The 18,566-nt window shown below is 42.0% G+C and overlaps 1 protein-coding gene across 1 annotated transcript in view; it reads left to right on the forward strand.

Moving 5' to 3' along the window:
• Nucleotides 1-18,566, forward strand: part of CCT6 (chaperonin containing TCP1 subunit 6) — a 74,855-nt gene that overhangs the window by 14,963 nt on the left and 41,326 nt on the right. The window contains exons 4-5 of the mRNA XM_071689992.1: nt 7,618-7,827; nt 14,385-14,602. Of these exons, the coding sequence (XP_071546093.1) occupies nt 7,618-7,827; nt 14,385-14,602 (428 nt within the window). The remainder of the gene's footprint in view (nt 1-7,617; nt 7,828-14,384; nt 14,603-18,566) is intronic.

Raw genomic sequence — 18,566 nt, forward strand, 5'->3', positions numbered from 1 at the left:
TTAAGAGTATATGGTCTGGGAGGTAAGCTGCTAGAAGCAGTGAAAAGTTTTTACCAAGGATGTAAGGCATGTGTATGAGTAGGAAGAGAAGAGAGTGATGGGTTCCCAGCGAAGGTCAGTCTGTGGCAGGGGTGTGTGATGTCCCCATGATTGTTTAATTTGTTTATGGGTGGGGTGGTTAGGGGAGGTAAATGCATGTATGCAGTCTGTCAGGGATAAAAGGGCCTGGGAAGTAAATCAGCTGTTGTTTGCCGATGATACAGCAATGGTGGTTGATTCGAGTAAGAAACTGCAGAAGTGGGTGACTGAGTTTGGAAAAGTTTGTGAAAGGAGAAAGTTGACAGTAAATGTGAATAAGAGCAAGGTTGATAGGTTTAGTGGGGTTGAGGGACAAGTTAATTAGGATATAAGGTTAAATAGAGAAAAATTGGAGGAATGGAGTGATTTAGATATCTGGGAGTCAATTGAGCAACGAATGGAACCAGTGAAGCAGATGCGAGTCACAGGGTGGGGGCAAAGGTTTTGGGAGGGATGAAGAATGTTTGGAAGGAGAGAACATTATCTTGGAGAGCAAAAATGTGTATGTTTGAAGGAATAGTAGTTCCAACAATATTATATGGTTGCAAGGCATGGGCTATAGATAAGGTTGTACAGAGGAGGATGGATGTGTTCAAAAAGAAATGTTTGAGGACAATATATAGTACGGGGTAGTTTGATTAAGTAATGAAAGGGTAAGAGAGGTGTGTGGAAATAAAAATTGTGTGGTTGAGAGAGCAAAAGAGGGTGCATTGAAATGGTTTGGACATATGGAAGGAATGAGCGAGGAAAGATTGAGAAAGTGGATGTATATGTCAGAGTTGGAGGGATCGAGGAGAAGCAGGAGACTAAATTGGAGGTGGAAGGATGCAGTAAAAAAGATTTTGAGCAATTGGGGCCTGAATATACAGGAGTGTGAAAGGCGTGTGAACTGGAACAATGTGGTGTACTGATATCTACAAGCTGTCAATGGACTGAACCATTGCGTGTGAAACATTTGGGTTAAACCATGGAAAGGTCTGTGGGTCCTAGATGTGGATAGGGAGCTGTGGTTTCAGTGCATTACACTTCACCGCTAGAGACTGAGTGCGAATGTGACCTTTTTGTCTGTTTTCCTGGCACTACCTTGCTGAAGCTTTAGGTAGCAATGCTGTTTACTGTGGGGTGTGGTAGCACTGGGAATGGATTAAGGCAAGCAAGTATTGATATCTACATGTGTGGAAGGCAAGAACATTATCTCAAAGAGCAAAAATAGGTATGTTTGAAGGAATAGTGGTTCCAAACATGTTATATGGTTGCAACGCATGGGCTCTAGATAGGGTTGTGAGGAGGAGGGTGGATGTGTTGGAAATGAAATGTTTGAGGACAGTATGTGGTGTGAGGTAGTTTGATTAAGTAATGAAAGGGTGAGAGAGATGTGTGGTAATATAGAGTGTGGTTGAGAGAGCAGAAGAGGGTGTGTTGAAATGGTTTGGACACATGGAGAGAATGAGTGAGGAAAGATTGACAAAGAGGATATATGTGTCAGAGGTGGAGGGAAGGAGAAGTGGGAGACCAAATTAGAGGTGGAAGGATAGAGTGAAAATGATTTTGAGCAGTTGGGGCCAGAACATACAGTAGGGTGAAAGGCGTGTACGGAATAGAGTGAATTGAAACGATGTGGTGTACCGGGTTTAACATGCTGTCAGTGGATTGAACCAGGGCATGTGAAGCATCTGGGGTAAACCATGGAAAGGTCTGTGAGGCCTGGATGTGGAATGGGAGCTGTGGTTTTGATGCATTACACATGAGAGCTAGAGACTGAGTGTGAACGAATGTGGGCTTTTTTTGTTTGTTTTTTTTGTCTTTTCCTAGTGCTGCCTTGTTGGAAGATGTGGGGATGCTATGTCATATGTGGTGGGGTGGCGACGGGAATGGATGAAGGCAGCAAGTATGGATATGTACATGTATATATATATATATATATATATATATATATATATATATATATATATATATCTGTGTGTTGGTATATGTATCTATACATTGAAATGTATTTGTATGTACATGTGCATGTGTGGGCATTTATGTATATGCATGTGTATGTAGGTGGGTTGGACTATTCTTCCTCTCTTTTCTTGCACTACCTCACTAACATGGGAGACGGCTGTTAAGTATTATTATTATACTTAGTCACTGTCTCCTGCGTTAGCGAGGTAGCGCAAGGAAACAGATGAAAGAATGGTCCAATGCACCCACATACACATGTATGTACATAAACGCCCACCCATGCACCTATACATACCTATACGTTTCAACATATACATACACAGACATGTACATATACACACATGTACACCTCCATACTTGCTGCCTTCATCCATTCCCATTGCCACTCCACCACACATGAAAATGACACACACACACACACACACACACACACACACACACACATCCATGCACGCACACCCACGCACGCACACACACACACACACACACACACACACACACACACACACACACACACACACACACACACACACACACACACACACACGTGAGGTAGCACTTGGAAAAGACAACATAGGCCACATTTATTCGCACTCAGTTTCTAGCTGTCATGTGTAATGCACCAAAACCACAGCTCCCTTTCCACATCCAGGCCCCACTTCCTTTCCATGGTTTACCCCAGATGCTTCACATGCCCTGGTTCAATCCATTGACAGCATGTCAACCCCAATATACCACATCATTCCAATTCACTCTATTCCTTGCACGCCATTCACCCTTCTGTATGTTCAGGCCCTGATTACTCAAAATCTTTTTCACTCCATCCTTCCACCTCCTATTTGGTCTCCTGCTTCTCGTTCCTTTCACCTCTGATACATATATCCTCTTTGTCAATCTTTCCTCACTCCTTCTCTCCATGTGACCAAACCATTTCAATACACCCTCTCAACCACACTCTTTTTATTACCACACATCTCTCCTACCCTTTCATTACTTACTGAGCCAAACCACCTCACATCACATATTGTCCTCAAACATTTCATTTCCAACACATCCACCCTCTGCACACCCATTTAAGATTGTTGGAATCACTGTTCCTTCAAACATACCCATTTTTGTTCTCCGAGATAACGTTCTCACCTCCCACACATTCTTCAACGCTCCCAGAACCTTTTCCCCCTCCCCCACCCTCTGACTCACTTCCGCTTTCATGTTTCCATCCGCTGCCAAATCCACTCCCAGATATCTAAAACACTTCACTTCCTCCAGTTTTTCTCCATTCAAACTTACCTCCCAGTTAGGTTGTTCCTCAACCCTACTGAACCTAATAACCTTGCTCTTATTCACATTTACTCTCAACTTTCTTCTTTCACACACTTTGCCAAAACTCAGTCACCAACTTCTGCAGTTTCTCACCCGAATCAGCCACCAGTGCTGTATCACCAGCAAACAAAAACTGACTCACTTCCCAAGCCCTCCCATCCAGACCAGACTGCATACTTGATGCTCTCTCCAAAACTCTTTCATTCACCTCCCTAACATCCCCATCCATAAACAAGTTAAACAACCATGGAGACATAACACATCCCTGCCAGAAACTGACATTCATTGAAAACCAATCACTTTCCTCTCTTCCTACTCATACACATGCCTTACATCCTTGATAAAAACTTTTCACTGCTTCTAACAACTTACCTCCCACACCATATACTCTTAATACCTTCCACAAAGCATCTCTATCCACTCCTATCATATGCTTTCTCCAGATCCATAAATGCTACATACAAATGCATCTGATTTTCTAAGTATTTCTCTCATACATTCTTCAAATCAAACACCTGATCCACACATCCTCTATCACTTCTGAAACAACCCTGCTCTTCCCCAATCCGATGCTCTGTACATGACTTTACCCTCTCAATCAGTATAATTTCCCAGGAATACTCATCAAACTTATACCTTTGTAATTTGGACACTCACTTTTATCCCCTTTGCCATTGTACAGTGGCACTATGCATGCATTCCTCCAATCCTCAGGCACCTCACCATGAACCATACATACATTGAATATCCTTACCAACCAGTTAACAATGCAGTCACCCCCTTTTTTAATAAATTTTCACTGCAATACCATCCAAACCCACTGCCTACCCGACTTTCATCTTCCGCAAAGCTTTCACTACCTCTTCTCTGTTTACTAAAACAATCTCCCTGACCCTCTCACTTTGTACACCACCTTGACCAAAACACCCTATATCTACCACTCTATCATCAGACACATTCAACAAACCTTCAAAATACTCACTTCATCTCCTCACTTCACCCCTACTTGTTATTACCTCCCCGTTAACCCCCTTCACTGATGTTCCCATTTGTTCTCTTGTCTTATGCATTTTATTTACCTCCTTCCAAAGCATCTTTTTATTCTCCCCAAAATATAATGATACTCTCTCACCCCAACTCTCACTTGCCCTCTTTTTCACCTCTTGCACCTTTCTCTTGACCTCCTGCCTCATTCTTTTATACATCTCCCAGTCGTTTGCACTACTTTCCCGCAAAAATCATCCAAACGCCTCTCTCTTCTCTTTCACTAACAATCTTACTTCCTCGTCCTACCACTCACTACCCTTTCTAATCTGCCCAACTCCCACCTTTCTCATGCCACAAGCATCTTTTGTGCAAGCCATGACTGCTTCCCTATATACATCTCATTCTTCCCCCACTCCCCTTAGGTCATTTGCTTTCACCTTTTTCCATTTTGCACTCAATCTCTCCTGGTGCTTCCTCACACAAGTCTCCTTTCTAAGCTCACTTACTCTCACCACTCTCTTCACCCCAGCATTTTCTCTTCTTTTCTGAAAACCTCTACAAATCTCCACCTTCGCCTCCACTAGATAATGATTAGACATCCCTACAGTTGCCCCTCTCAGCACATTGACATTCCAAGGTCTCTCATGCGCCTATCAGTTAACATGTAATCTAATAATGCTTTCTGGCCATCTCTCCTACTTACATATGTATTTTATATATTTTATTATGCTTTGTCGCTGTCTTCCACATAAGCGAGGTAGCGCAAGGAAACAGATGAATGATTGGCCCAACCCACCAACATATACATGTATATACATAAACGCCTACACACACAGATATATACATACCTATACATTTCAACATATACATACATATACGTACACAGACATATACATTTATACACATGTACATATTCATACTTGCAGCCTTCATCCATTCCCGTCGTCACCCCACCACACATGAAATGGCACCCCCTCCCCCTGCACACATATGAGGTAGAGCTAGGAAAAGACAACAAAGGCCACATTCATTCACACTCAGTCTCTAGCTGTCATGTGTAATGCACCGAAATCACAGCTCCCTTCCCAACATCCAGGCCCCACAAAACTTTCCACGGTTTACCCCGACACTTCACATACCCTGGTTCACTCCATTGACAGCATGTCCACCTTGGTATACCACATCATTCCAATTCACTCTCTTCCTTGCATGCCTTTCTCCCTCCTGTATGTTCAGGCCCCGATTGCTCAAAATCTTTTTCACTCCATCCTTCCACCTCCAATTTGGTCTCCCACCTTTGACACATATATCCTCTTTGTCAATCTTTCCTCACTCATTCTCTCCATGACACTAAACCATTTCAATACACCCTCTTCTGCTCTCTCAGCCACACACTTTTTATTTCCACACATCTCTCTTACCCTTTCTACTTTTTGATCAAACCACCTCACACCACATATTGTCCTCAAACATCTAATTTCCAGCACATCTACCCTCCTCCGCACAACCCTATCTATAGCCCACGCCTCACGACCATATAACATATTTGAAACTACTATTCCTTCAAACATACCAATTTCTGCTCTCCTCCGAGATAACGTTCTCGCCTTCCACACATTCTTCAACACTCCCAGAACCTTTGTCCCCTCTCCGACCCTGTGACTCACTTCTGCTTCCATGGTTCCATCCAGTGATAAATCCACTCCCAGATATCTAAAACGCTTCACTTACTCCAGATTTTCTCCATTCAAACTTACCTCCCAGTTGACTTGTCCCTCAGCCTTACAGAACCTAATAACCTTGCTCTTATTCACATTTACTTTCAGCTTTCTTCTTTCACACACTTTGCCAAACTCAGTTTCCAACTTTTACAGTTTCTCACCCAAATCAGCCACCAGCACTTGTATCATCAGCGAACAACAACTGACTCACTTCCCAAGCCTTCTCATACACAACAGACTGCATTACTTGCCCCTCTCTCCAAAACTCTTGCATTCACCTTCCTAACAACCCTATCAATGAACAAATTAAACAACCATGGAGACATCACGCACCTCTGCCGCAAACCAACTTTCACCGGGAACCAATCACTTTCCTCTCTTCCTGCTCATACACATGCCTTACATCCTTGATAAAAGCTTTTCACTGCTTCTAGCAACTTACCTCCCACACCATATACTGTTAATACCTTCCACAAAGCATCTCTATCAACTCTATCATATACTTTCTCCAGATTCATAAATGCTACATACAAATCCATCTGTTTTTCTAAGTATTTCTCACTTACATTCTTCAAAACAAACATATGATCCACACATCCTGTACCACTTCTGAAACCACACTGCTCTTCCCCAATCTGATGTTCTGTACATGCCTTGATCCTCCCAGGAATACTCAACAAATTTATACCTCTGTAATTTGAACACTCGCCTTTATTTATACTTACGTATATCTCTCATTTTAAACCAGGTATTCCCAATCACCAGTCCTTTTTCAGCACACAAATCTGCAAGCTCTTCACCATTTCCATGTACAACACTGAACACCCCATGTACACCAATTATACCCTCAACTGCCACATTACTCACCTTTGCATTCAAATCACCCATCACTCTAACCTCGTCTTGTGCATCAAGGCTACTAACACTCACTCAGCTGCTCCCAAAACACTTGCCGTTCATGATCTTTCTTCTCATAACTGGGTGCATAGGCACCAATAATCACCCATCTCTCTCCATCCACTTTCAGTTTTACCCATATCAATCTAGAGTTTACTTTCTTACACTATCACATACTCCCACAACTCCTTTCAGGAGTAGTGCTACTCCTTCCTTTGCTCTTGTCCTCTCACCAACCCCTGACTTTACTCCCAAGACATTTCCAAACCACTCATCACCTTTACCCTTGAGCTTCGTTTCACTCAAAGCCAAAACATTCAGGTTCCTTTTCTCAAATACACTACCTATCTCTCCTTTTTTCTCATCTTGGTTTTATCCTCACACATTTAGACACCTGAATCTTAGCCTTCAAGGAGGATGAGCACTCCCTACATGATTCCTTCTTCTGTTTCCCCTTTTAGAAAGTTGAATTACAAGGATTGCAGGGTTATAAGGATTGCAGGGTTATATCATCCTAAGCAAGATGGGCTCCCATTTTTTTAATAGCAACCATTAGGTTCACTCTCTTTGGGTGTGCAATTTAAGTTGTTGTAGGAAGGGGTATATGTTTGTGTTTGCATATGTGAGTTCACTTTTTATCTTCTTTTTTAATAAATCTTTGTAGGTGAAAGCTCAAGAGGTACTTGATGAAGTTAGAGTTGTTGAAGAGATGAAACGGGAGCGATTGTGTCAGGTAGCTCGTACTGCTCTTCGCACAAAAGTTCATTCTGAACTAGCTGATAAGTTGACTGAAGTTTGTGTTGATGCAGTGCTAGCCATCAGAGAAGACCAGAAACCACTGGATTTACATATGGTGGAGATAATGGAAATGCAGGTTAGTATTTAAATGGTTAAGTACAAACAAACATGCTAGCTGCTTGATTAACGAATGATGTGGTTTACTTAAGTAGTTTAATTGGTTTCCTTCATATTACCTTACAGACAAATGAAATGGAATTGATTCACTGTATGGACCTTGATGTGGGTCTCGTAATAAAGGATCTGCCTGAGTCAGTTTAAGCTTTTGTAATGAAATCTGTTGTAAAACTAAGGAGAAAGTTGAGAAAGCATTTTGTCTGAAATCTTGAATTGTCCAGATCCTTGATAAGGAATTTGTCTGAAATCTTGAAATGTCCAAATTCTTGATAAATTCCTAAACATGGTACACTAATCCCATAAAGATTTTGGAAACAGTCTCAAGTTATATGATGTGGGAAATGGTGAACCAGCATGAAAGAAAAAAGAAACATTATATTTATATTTATTTTTTATTTGTTATACTTCATCACCGTTTCCCGCATCAGCGAGGTAGTTTCAGGAAACAAACGAAGAATGGTCCATCAACTCATATGCTTATATGTACATAAACACCCATACATGCATATATGCATACATATACATATCAACATATACACATACATACATATACATTTATTTTTGGGGGGAAGAGCAGTGTGGTTTCAGAAGTGGTAGAGGATGTGTGGATCAGGTGTTTGCTTTGAAGAATGTATGTGAGAAATACTTAGAAAAGCAAATGGATTTGTATGTAGCATTTATGGATCTGGAGAAGGCATATGATAGAGTTGATAGAGATGCTCTGTGGAAGGTATTAAGAATATATGGTGTGGGAGGCAAGTTGTTAGAAGCAGTGAAAAGTTTTTATCGAGGATGTAAGGCATGTGTACGTGTAGGAAGAGAGGAAAGTGATTGGTTCTCAGTGAATGTAGGTTTGCGGCAGGGGTGTGTGATGTCTCCATGGTTGTTTAATTTGTTTATGTATGGGGTTGTTAGGGAGGTGAATGCAAGAGTTTTGGAAAGAGGGGCAAGAATGAAGTCTGTTGTGGATGAGAGAGCTTGGGAAGTGAGTCAGTTGTTGTTCTCTGATGATACAGCGCTGGTGGCTGATTCATGTGAGAAACTGCAGAAGCTGGTGACTGAGTTTGGTAAAGTGTGTGAAAGAAGAAAGTTAAGAGTAAATGTGAATAAGAGCAAGGTTATTAGGTACAGTAGAGTTGAGGGTCAAGTCAATTGGGAGGTAAGTTTGAATGGAGAAAACTGGAGGAAGTGAAGTGTTTTAGATATCTGGGAGTGGATCTGGCAGCGGATGGAACCATGGAAGTGGAAGTGGATCATAGGGTGGGGGAGGGGGCGAAAATCCTGGGAGCCTTGAAGAATGTGTGAAAGTCGAGAACATTATCTCGGAAAGTAAAAATGGCTATGTTTGAAGGAATAGTGGTTCCAACAATGTTGTATGGTTGCGAGGCGTGGGCTATGGATAGAGTTGTGCGCAGGAGGGTGGATGTGCTGGAAATGAGAAGTTTGAGGACAAGGTGTGGTGTGAGGTGGTTTGATCGAGTGAGTAACGTAAGGGTAAGAGAGATGTGTGGAAATAAAAAGAGCGTGGTTGAGAGAGCAGAAGAGGGTGTTTTGAAATGGTTTGGGCACATGGAGAGAATGAGTGAGGAAAGATTGACCAAGAGGATATATGTGTCGGAGGTGGAGGGAACAAGGAGAAGAGGGAGACCAAATTGGAGGTGGAAAGATGGTGTGAAAAAGATTTTGTGTGATCGGGACCTGAACATGCAGGAGGGTGAAAGGAGGGCAAGGAATAGAGTGAATTGGATCGATGTGGTATACCGGGGTTGACGTGCTGTAAGTGGATTGAATCAGGGCATGTGAAGCGTCTGGGGTGAACCATGGAAAGCTGTGTAGGTATGTATATTTGCGTGTGTGGACGTGTATGTATATACATGTGTATGGGGGTGGGTTGGGCCATTTCTTTCGTCTGTTTCCTTGTGCTACCTCGCAAACGCAGGAGACAGCGACAAAGCAAAAAAAAAAAATTATTTTGCTTTTTCGCTGTCTCCCGCGTTAGTGAGGTAGCGCAAGGAAACAGACGAAAGAATGGCCCAACCCACCGACATACACATGTATATACATATACGTCCACACAGGCAAATATACATACCTATACATCTCAGCGTATACAAATATACACACACAGACATATACATATATACTTTCTTTTCTTTCATACTATTCGCCATTTCCCGCATTAGCGAGGTAGCGTTAAGAACAGAGGACTGGGCCTTTAAGGAAATATCCTCACCTGGCCCCCTTCTCTGTTCCTTCTTTTGGAAAATTAAAAAAAAAAAAAAATACATATATACATATGTACATAATTCATACCGTCTGCCTTTATTCATTCCCATTGCCACCTCGCCACACATGAAATAACAACCCCCTCCCCCCCATGTGTGCGAGGTAGCGCTAGGAAAAGACAACAAAGGCCCCATTCGTTCACACTCACTCTCTAGCTGTCATGCAATAATGCACCAAAACCACAGCTCCCATTCCATATCCAGGCCCCACAGAACTTTCCATGGTTTAGCCCAGATGCTTCACATGCCCTGGTTCAATCCATTGACAGCACGTTGACCCCGGTATACCACATCCTTCCAATTTACTCTATTCCTTGCACGCCTTTCACCCTCCTGCATGTTCAGGCCCCGATCACTCAAAATCTCTTTCACTCCATCTTTCCTCCTCCAATTTGGTCTCCCACTTCTCGTTCCCTTCACCTCGGACACATATATCCTCTTGGTCAATCTTTCCTCACTCATTCTCTCCATGTGACCAAACCATTTCAAAACACCCTCTTCTGCTCTCTCAACCACTCTCATTTTATTACCACACAACTCTCTTACCCTATTATTACTTACTCGATGTAGATAGGGACCTGTGGTTTCAGTGCATTACATATAACAGCTAGAGACTGTGTGAACACATGGCCTTTTTTTGTCCATTTTCCTGACGCTACCTCACTGAAGCAGGGGACAGCAATGCTGTTCCCTGTGGGGCAAGGTAGCACAAGTAATGGATAAAGGCAAGCAAGTATGTATATGTACATGTGTATGTATATGTCTGTGTATGTATATGTCCTCAAACATCTCATTTCCAGCACATCCACCCTCCTCCGCACAACTCTATCCATAGCCCACGCCTCGCAACCATATAACATTGTTGGTACTACTATTCCTTCAAACATACCCAACATACCCAAACATTCCTTCCACACATTCTTCATTGCTTTCAGAACCTTTGCCCCTTCCCCCACCCTGCAACTCACTTCCACTTCCATGGTTCCACTCCCAGATATCTAAAACACTTCACTTCCTCCAATTTTTCTCCATTCAAACTTACATCCCAACTCACTTGTCCCTCAACCTTGATGTGCTTAATAGCCTTGCGCTTATTGACATTTACTCTCAACTTTCTCCTTTCACACGTTTCCAAACTCAGTCACCCACTTCTGCAATTTCTCACTTGAATCAGCCACTAGTGCTGTATCATCAGCGAAGAACAGCAGACTCGCTTCCCAGGCCCTCTCATCCCCAACAGACTGCATACTTGCCCCTCTTAGCTAGACTCTTGCATTTACCTTCCTAACCACTCCATACATAAGCATATTAAACAACCATGGGGACATTGCCCATCCCCGCCTCAGACCAACCTTCACTGGGAGCCAGCCATAAGTATTTCTCACACATATTCTTCAGAGCAAACACCTGATCCACACATCCTCTACCAGTTTCTGTGAAAGAACCCTGGTGTTACCTAGGACCTTACTAAAGGCTCTTGCAACCCAAATATGTGTTACTTTCAGTAGCGGGGAAATGTAGACTCTTGGAGTGAGAAGTTCTTGGATGAAACTCTATTCCCAATGATATAGCCTCGCCAAATATTTGTGCCTCCTCTTTAAAGAGTTTCTGTCACACCCTTGCCTGTGTTGGCCCTCCTCCCAACCCCCCACGTGTGAGGGTCATTCACCAGAAAGCAGTTGATTCAGTAAACAATGAACATCTCAGTTGACTTTACACTCACAGTGTAACCTCCAGGAGGAGGAGTCCAGTAACACTTACATATGGATATATATCTACATTTTCGTACTTGTTCGCCCTTTTCCTCACTAGTGAGGTAGCACCAGGTACAGACAAAGACATGGCCTCATCTGCTCACATGTACTCTCTAGCCCTCATTTGTAATGCAACAAATCATAACCCTCATCCACAATTAGGCCTCCCTAATCTGAAGCTCAATGTATGCTACCACCCTCTTAGTCACCACTCCTGTACAACTAACCAGGCACACTCAACGAGCTTAAACATCAGTAATTTGAACACTCGCCCATGTTTCCTTTGCCTTTATACTATATAGGCATCCTTCCAACTTTCAGGAGCCACACCATAAACCATACGAGCATTAGAATTTTTCAAGAAATGATTAACAACGCAGTCACCTCCTTTCTTGAGAACTTCAAATGTAGTCCTATCTACTCAAGCCACCTTGCCACAGTTATCTTATGTAAGGCTTTCACTTCTCTTTTCTCCAAACTACTTGGCATGACTCTCACTTCACAGTCCTCCCAACCCAAACACCCACACCTGTCACAGTCATCAAACTCTCTCAGAATTCCTTCAAAGTACTCATTCTGTCTCCTCTTCTTCATCTCTGCCTATTGCAACTTCCCTATTTGCCCCCTTTACTTAAGTTCTCATCTGTGTTCATGTTTTTTATTTATTATTATACTTTGTCACTGTCTTCCGTGTTAGCGAGGTAGCACAAGGAAACCGACGAAAGAATGGCCCAACCCACCCACATACACGTGTATATACATAAACGCCCATGCACGCACATACACATACCATTGCATTTCAACGTAAACATACACATACATACACAGATGTATACATATATGCACATGTATATATTCATAGTTGCTGTCTTCATCCATTCCTGTCACCTACCCGCCACACATGAAATGGCACCCCCTTCCCCCCGCGCGCATGAGGAAGGGGTAGGAAAAGACAATAAAGGCCACATTCGTTCACGCCCAGTCTCTAGCTGTCATGTGTAATGCATCGAAACCACAGCTCCCTTTCCATATCCAGGCCCCACAAAACTTTCCATGGTTTACCCCTGACGCTTCACATGCCCTGGTTCAATCCATTGACAGCACTTCGACCCCAGTATACCACATTGTTCCAATTCACTATTCCCTGCACACCTTTCACCCTCCTGTATGTTCAGTCCCTGATTGCTCAAAATCTTTTTCACTCCATCCCTCCACATCCAATTAGTCTCCCACTTCTCATTCACTCCACCTCTTGACACACATATATATCCTCTTTGTAAATCTTTCCTTACTTATTCTCTCCATGTGAACAAACCATTTCAATACACCCTCTTTTGCTCTCTCAACCACACGCTTTTTATTACCACACATCCCTCTTACCCTTTTATCACTTACTCAATGAAACCACCTCGCACCACATATAGTCCTCAAACATCTAATTTCCAACACATCCACCATCCTCCACTCAACCCTGTCTATAGCCCATGCCTCTCAACTATATAACATTGTTAGAATCACTATTCCTTCAAACATACCCATTTTTGCTCTCCAAAATAATGTTCTCACCTTCCACACATTCTTCAATGCTCCCAGAACCTTTGCCTCCTCCCCCACCCTGTGACTCACTTTGCTTCCATGGTTCCATCCACTGCTAAATCTACTCCCAGATATCTAAAGCACTTCACTTCCTCCAGATTTTCTCCATTCAAACTTACCACCAATTAACTTGTCCCTCAACCCTACTGAACCTAATAACCTTGCTCTTATTCACATTTACTCTCAGCTTTCTTCTTTCACACACTTTACCAAACAGTCGCCAACTTCTGCAGTTTCTCACCTGAATCAGCCACCAGCTCTGTATCATCAGTGAACAACAACTGACTCACTAACCAAACCCTCTCATCCACAACAGACTGCATACTTACCCCCCCCCCCCCCCTCCAAAACTCTTGCATTCACCTCCCTAACCATCCCATCCTTAAACAGATTCAACAACCATGGAGACATCACGCATCCCTGCTGTAAACCAACATTTACTAGGAACCAATCACTTTCCTCTCTTCCTACTCGTACACATGCCTTACATCCTTGGTAAAACCTTTTCACTGCTTCTGGCAACTTACCTCTCACACCATTACTCTTAATACCTTCCACAGAGCATCTCTATCAACACTATCATATGCCTTCTCCAGATCCATAAATGCTACATACAAATCCATTTGTTTTTTCAAGTATTTTTCACGTACATTCTTCAAAGCAAACACCTGATCCACACATCCTCTACCACTTCTGAAACCACACTGCTCTTCCCCAATCTGATGCTCTGTACATGTTTTCACCCTCTCAATCAATATCACAGCATGTGTAGCTTTATGAAGATTAGTAGATTAGTTGACATTCACTGATTGAAACTTGGCCCTTCACCATGACATTAAATGAGTCTCAATGCACTGTGTAACCAAGTTTTTATTTTGCAGCATAAGACGGAGTTGGACACTCAGTTAGTCAAAGGATTGGTATTGGATCATGGTGGACGTCACCCAGGGATGCCTAAGCGTGCTACAAAGGCTTACATCCTTACATGTAATGTATCCATGGAGTATGAAAAGACAGAGGTCACTTCAGGCTTCTTTTACAAGTCTGCTGAAGAAAGAGAAAAGCTTGTGACTGCCGAGAGAGAATTCATTGAAAATAGGTATTGTGAAAGAACTTTTTTCTTTTTGCACTGAAAATACCCTGACATAGGTGATAGTTGGTAAGCAGGGTCTCTATCGGGAGGGTTAGTAATGGCTGCGGAGTGAGTCAGCACTTCAGTTGTCAAGTTGCACTTCTCTGACCCAGGTAGCTGTCTTTTCTCTTTTCTTTCTGCTTCACACACAGATGGACTACTGGCATTATGTCCACAAATGTACAATTTCTCCTTGTCATACATAGCATTTGATAAAACTTAACTCACACAGCACATTCTTTTTAACTCAAGGTTTTCCACTGGTGAGCACTATGTGCTAGCCCAGCCTTTTGGCAAATGGTAGGAGCAATAGATAGTTATAGTAGGTCTTATCCCTGGGGATAGGGGATTAAGAATACTTCCCACGTATTCCCTGCGTGTCATGTCGTAGAAGGTGACTAAAAGGGGAGGGAGCTGGGGGCTGGAAATCCTCCCCTCTCGTTTTTTTTTTTTTTTTTTTTTTTTTTTTTCCAAAAGAAGGAACAGTGGGGGTTAGGTGAGGATATCCCAAAAAAGGCCTAGTCCTCTGTTCTTAACGCTACCTCGCTAACGCGGGAAATGGCGAATAGTTTAAAAGAAAAGAAAGTAGGTCGAAACATTTAGACTGTACCATTAGGATGAAACATTAGGTAGAGTAGTAGGTAGGAACTTTAGGAAGGAGCATTAGGTAGAATAGTCAATAGGAACATTAGGTAGAAGTCTCGGTAAACACTGCGCTAGAGTTGCCCTCTGCCAGTGGCCCATTAAGGGTGGAGCACTAAAGGCTTAGAAGTGGCACTGGAGTTCTCTTGTTATGGAGACTCGATTGCTGTGGGCACCCCCTTGAGTGAGTTGCAATTGGAAACAGGCATCAGAGATTAAGATAGATAGAATACCCTGATAATAACCAAGTGGTTTTGGTGCATTACACATGACAGCTAGAGACTGAATGTGAATGAATGTGGCCTTTGTTGTCTTCTCCTAGCGCTACCTTGTGGGGGGGAGGGGGTGCCATTTCATGTGTGGCAGGGTGGTGACAGGAATGGATGAAGACAGCAAGTATGAATATGTACATGTGTATATATGTATATGTCTGTTTATGTATAAGTATGTATACGTTGAAATGTATAGGTATGTATATGTGCATGTGTGGGCATGTATGTATATACATGTGTATGTGGGTGGGTTAGGCCATTCTTTCGTCTATTTCCTTGCGCTACCTCGCTAACGCGGGAGACAGCAACAAAGTATAATAGATAAATAGATACTAGATAACAAAGTAAAAGATTTTTGCTCTGTGCTACCTGTTTAGCATGGCCAATGCTTAAGGATAGCTATATCCATCATCATCATTCATCCATCACCAGATAACACTTTGATATGTAATTTAACATTGGTCTTCTTGGAAATCTAAATCAGGTAGACTATCCACATGTCTATCTATATATCTGACACCCATTCCTTCTAGGAACTCCCATCATGGGAGTGACCATGGCGAAAGAGTCACCTCTTATCCCACTCCGTAAATACCCCCCTTGCATATGCCATTCCACTAGTTCTTCCCCCATTTCTATCTCCCTGTGCTTTTGTTTCCCCATGTCATAGATGGTCTTCCTCGCACACCAACCCCTTTCATTGTACTATTATACAATGTCTTGGTAATCATCCTGTCTTTCATTTTTACCACATGCCCAAACCACTTCAAAGTATTATGTTTCTCCCACTCTACCACTTCACAAATCATTCCCTTTTCCATCCCTGTCATACCAAGTATTCATGCACCCCTCGTTACTTTCTTCATTCCATCTAGTCATGCCACATGCTCCGCTCATAACTCCTTTCCACAGATGTTATTCTTAACTTTTATGACTCATCCCATGTCCATGTTTTGGCTGCATTGGTCAGGGTCAGGAGGCCTAATCTGTCAGATGAAATATGAAACATTATATATTTGTGTCTTAGCACGTAAAGAGTCAAATGGTTTAAGACACATAACTCTTTGTATTTTGCTTGAGTTTTATACATTATTTGTATTGTACTAAATCGCTGTTTCCTGCATCAGCAAGGTAAGTGCAAGGAAACAGACAAAGAATGGTCCAACCACTCATATACACATTTTTTTTCTTTCTTTTTTGCATACTATTCACCATTTCCCACGTTAGCAGGTAGTGTTAAGAACAGAGGACTGAGCCTTTGAGGAAATATCCTTACTTGGCCCCCTTCTTTGTTCCTTCTTTTGGAAAATTAAAGATGAGAGGGGAGGATTTCCAGCCCCCCGCTCCCTACCCTTTGAGTCGCCTTCTACGACATGCAGGGATTACATGGGAAGTATTCTTTCTCCCCTATCCCTAGGAATAATATTTTCTATTTTTCTCTGTTTTATTATATTTTGTTGCTGTCTCCCACGTTAGCGAGGTAGTGCAAGGAAACAGATGAAAGAATGGCCCAACCTACCTGCATACACTTGTGTACACATACATTCCCACACACACATGTATACATACCTATACATTTCAACGTATATATACATATACATACTGTTACGAACTCAATACTTATTTGGGCAAGGTCACTAGTAACATATATGTGTTACAAATACTATACTGATCCTTGTCTTGCAAGGGCATTAGATTTGTTATGTCTCATAACAGGATAACACTATCTTAATTAAAGTCATGGGATTGAAACAAACACCAACATCAGAATTACTTTCATTTACGTTAACACTGAACATGAGTTTAACATTGAACATGATACTCGAATAAATAAAGGCAGACTATGAATTATGTACATGTGTATATATGTATATGTCTGTGTGTGTATATATATGTATGCATTGAGATATATAGGTATGTATATTTGCGTGTGTGGACGTGTATGTATATACATGTGTATGTGGGTGGTTTGGGCCATTCTTTCATCTGTTTCCTTGCGCTACCTCGCTAACGCGGGAGACAGCGACAAAGCAAAATAAATAGATAAATAAAAATATTCATATTTGCTTACCCTCAGTCCATTCCTGGCACCACCCTGCCTCACAGGAAACAGCATTGCCACCCCCTGCATCAGCGAGGTAGTGCTAGGTAAAAGACAAAAATGGCCATATTCGTTCATAAGATTTTCCCACGTGCACTTTCATGTAATGATTGCATCATCAGGGTAGATACAAGAAAGAGGAATATAACAGTCAGTTGATACACAAGGAAGAGGTGTGGCTGGGACACCATTTGGTAAACAGTCACTATCTGAATGGAGCTCATGTGCGTTCAAGTCTGGCAACATGCATATCATAGAATTTATTACGTGGACAAGAAAGGGAGATGTTTACAGATTTTAACATAAAGCTATCCAGTTTGTATAGACCTTCACTAATATTAATGGTACAAGTCTATGTGTATTTAATGATAGAAGATTCAGTGATACTTCTCATGGTGAAAGAGTTGATAACTGGGATGGCATTACTCCAGTCAGTATAGTGATCATAATTTTTAACATGATTAAACAGGGCATTTGTTTCTTGACCTGTTCTTATACTATATTTCTGTTGCTTAGGTCTAACAGATTGATCCTTACCACTCTGTCCAACATAAAACTTATCACAATTTTTACATGGTACTCAATAAATGCTGCCTGCAGAGGTTATCTTGTCTGGGGAAAGAGCCCTGCATCCCTTCATTTAAATCTTTTTCAATTTTGGTTTGATCACTTCACTTTGGTGCCTGTTGCATGAAACTATTCTCTTTCCCTGAAACCCACTGTGCTTTCATGTCTGCTTGGAATCACTTTTTTTTAGGACACTTTCATAAAATAAGAATGTGCTGACTTAACTTTTACTGACAAATTTTTTTTTGGTCCAAAACCAAAAGCGTCTCCAGCAACTTCTCAAACTCAACTTTCCCTCCTCTTTCCTGACATAACCTAAAGCTACTATTTTTGGTACCTTGTTTTCCTT

Source organism: Panulirus ornatus, chromosome 47 (genome assembly GCF_036320965.1).
Source record: "Panulirus ornatus isolate Po-2019 chromosome 47, ASM3632096v1, whole genome shotgun sequence".
NCBI classification, from domain to species: Eukaryota; Metazoa; Arthropoda; class Malacostraca; order Decapoda; family Palinuridae; genus Panulirus; species Panulirus ornatus.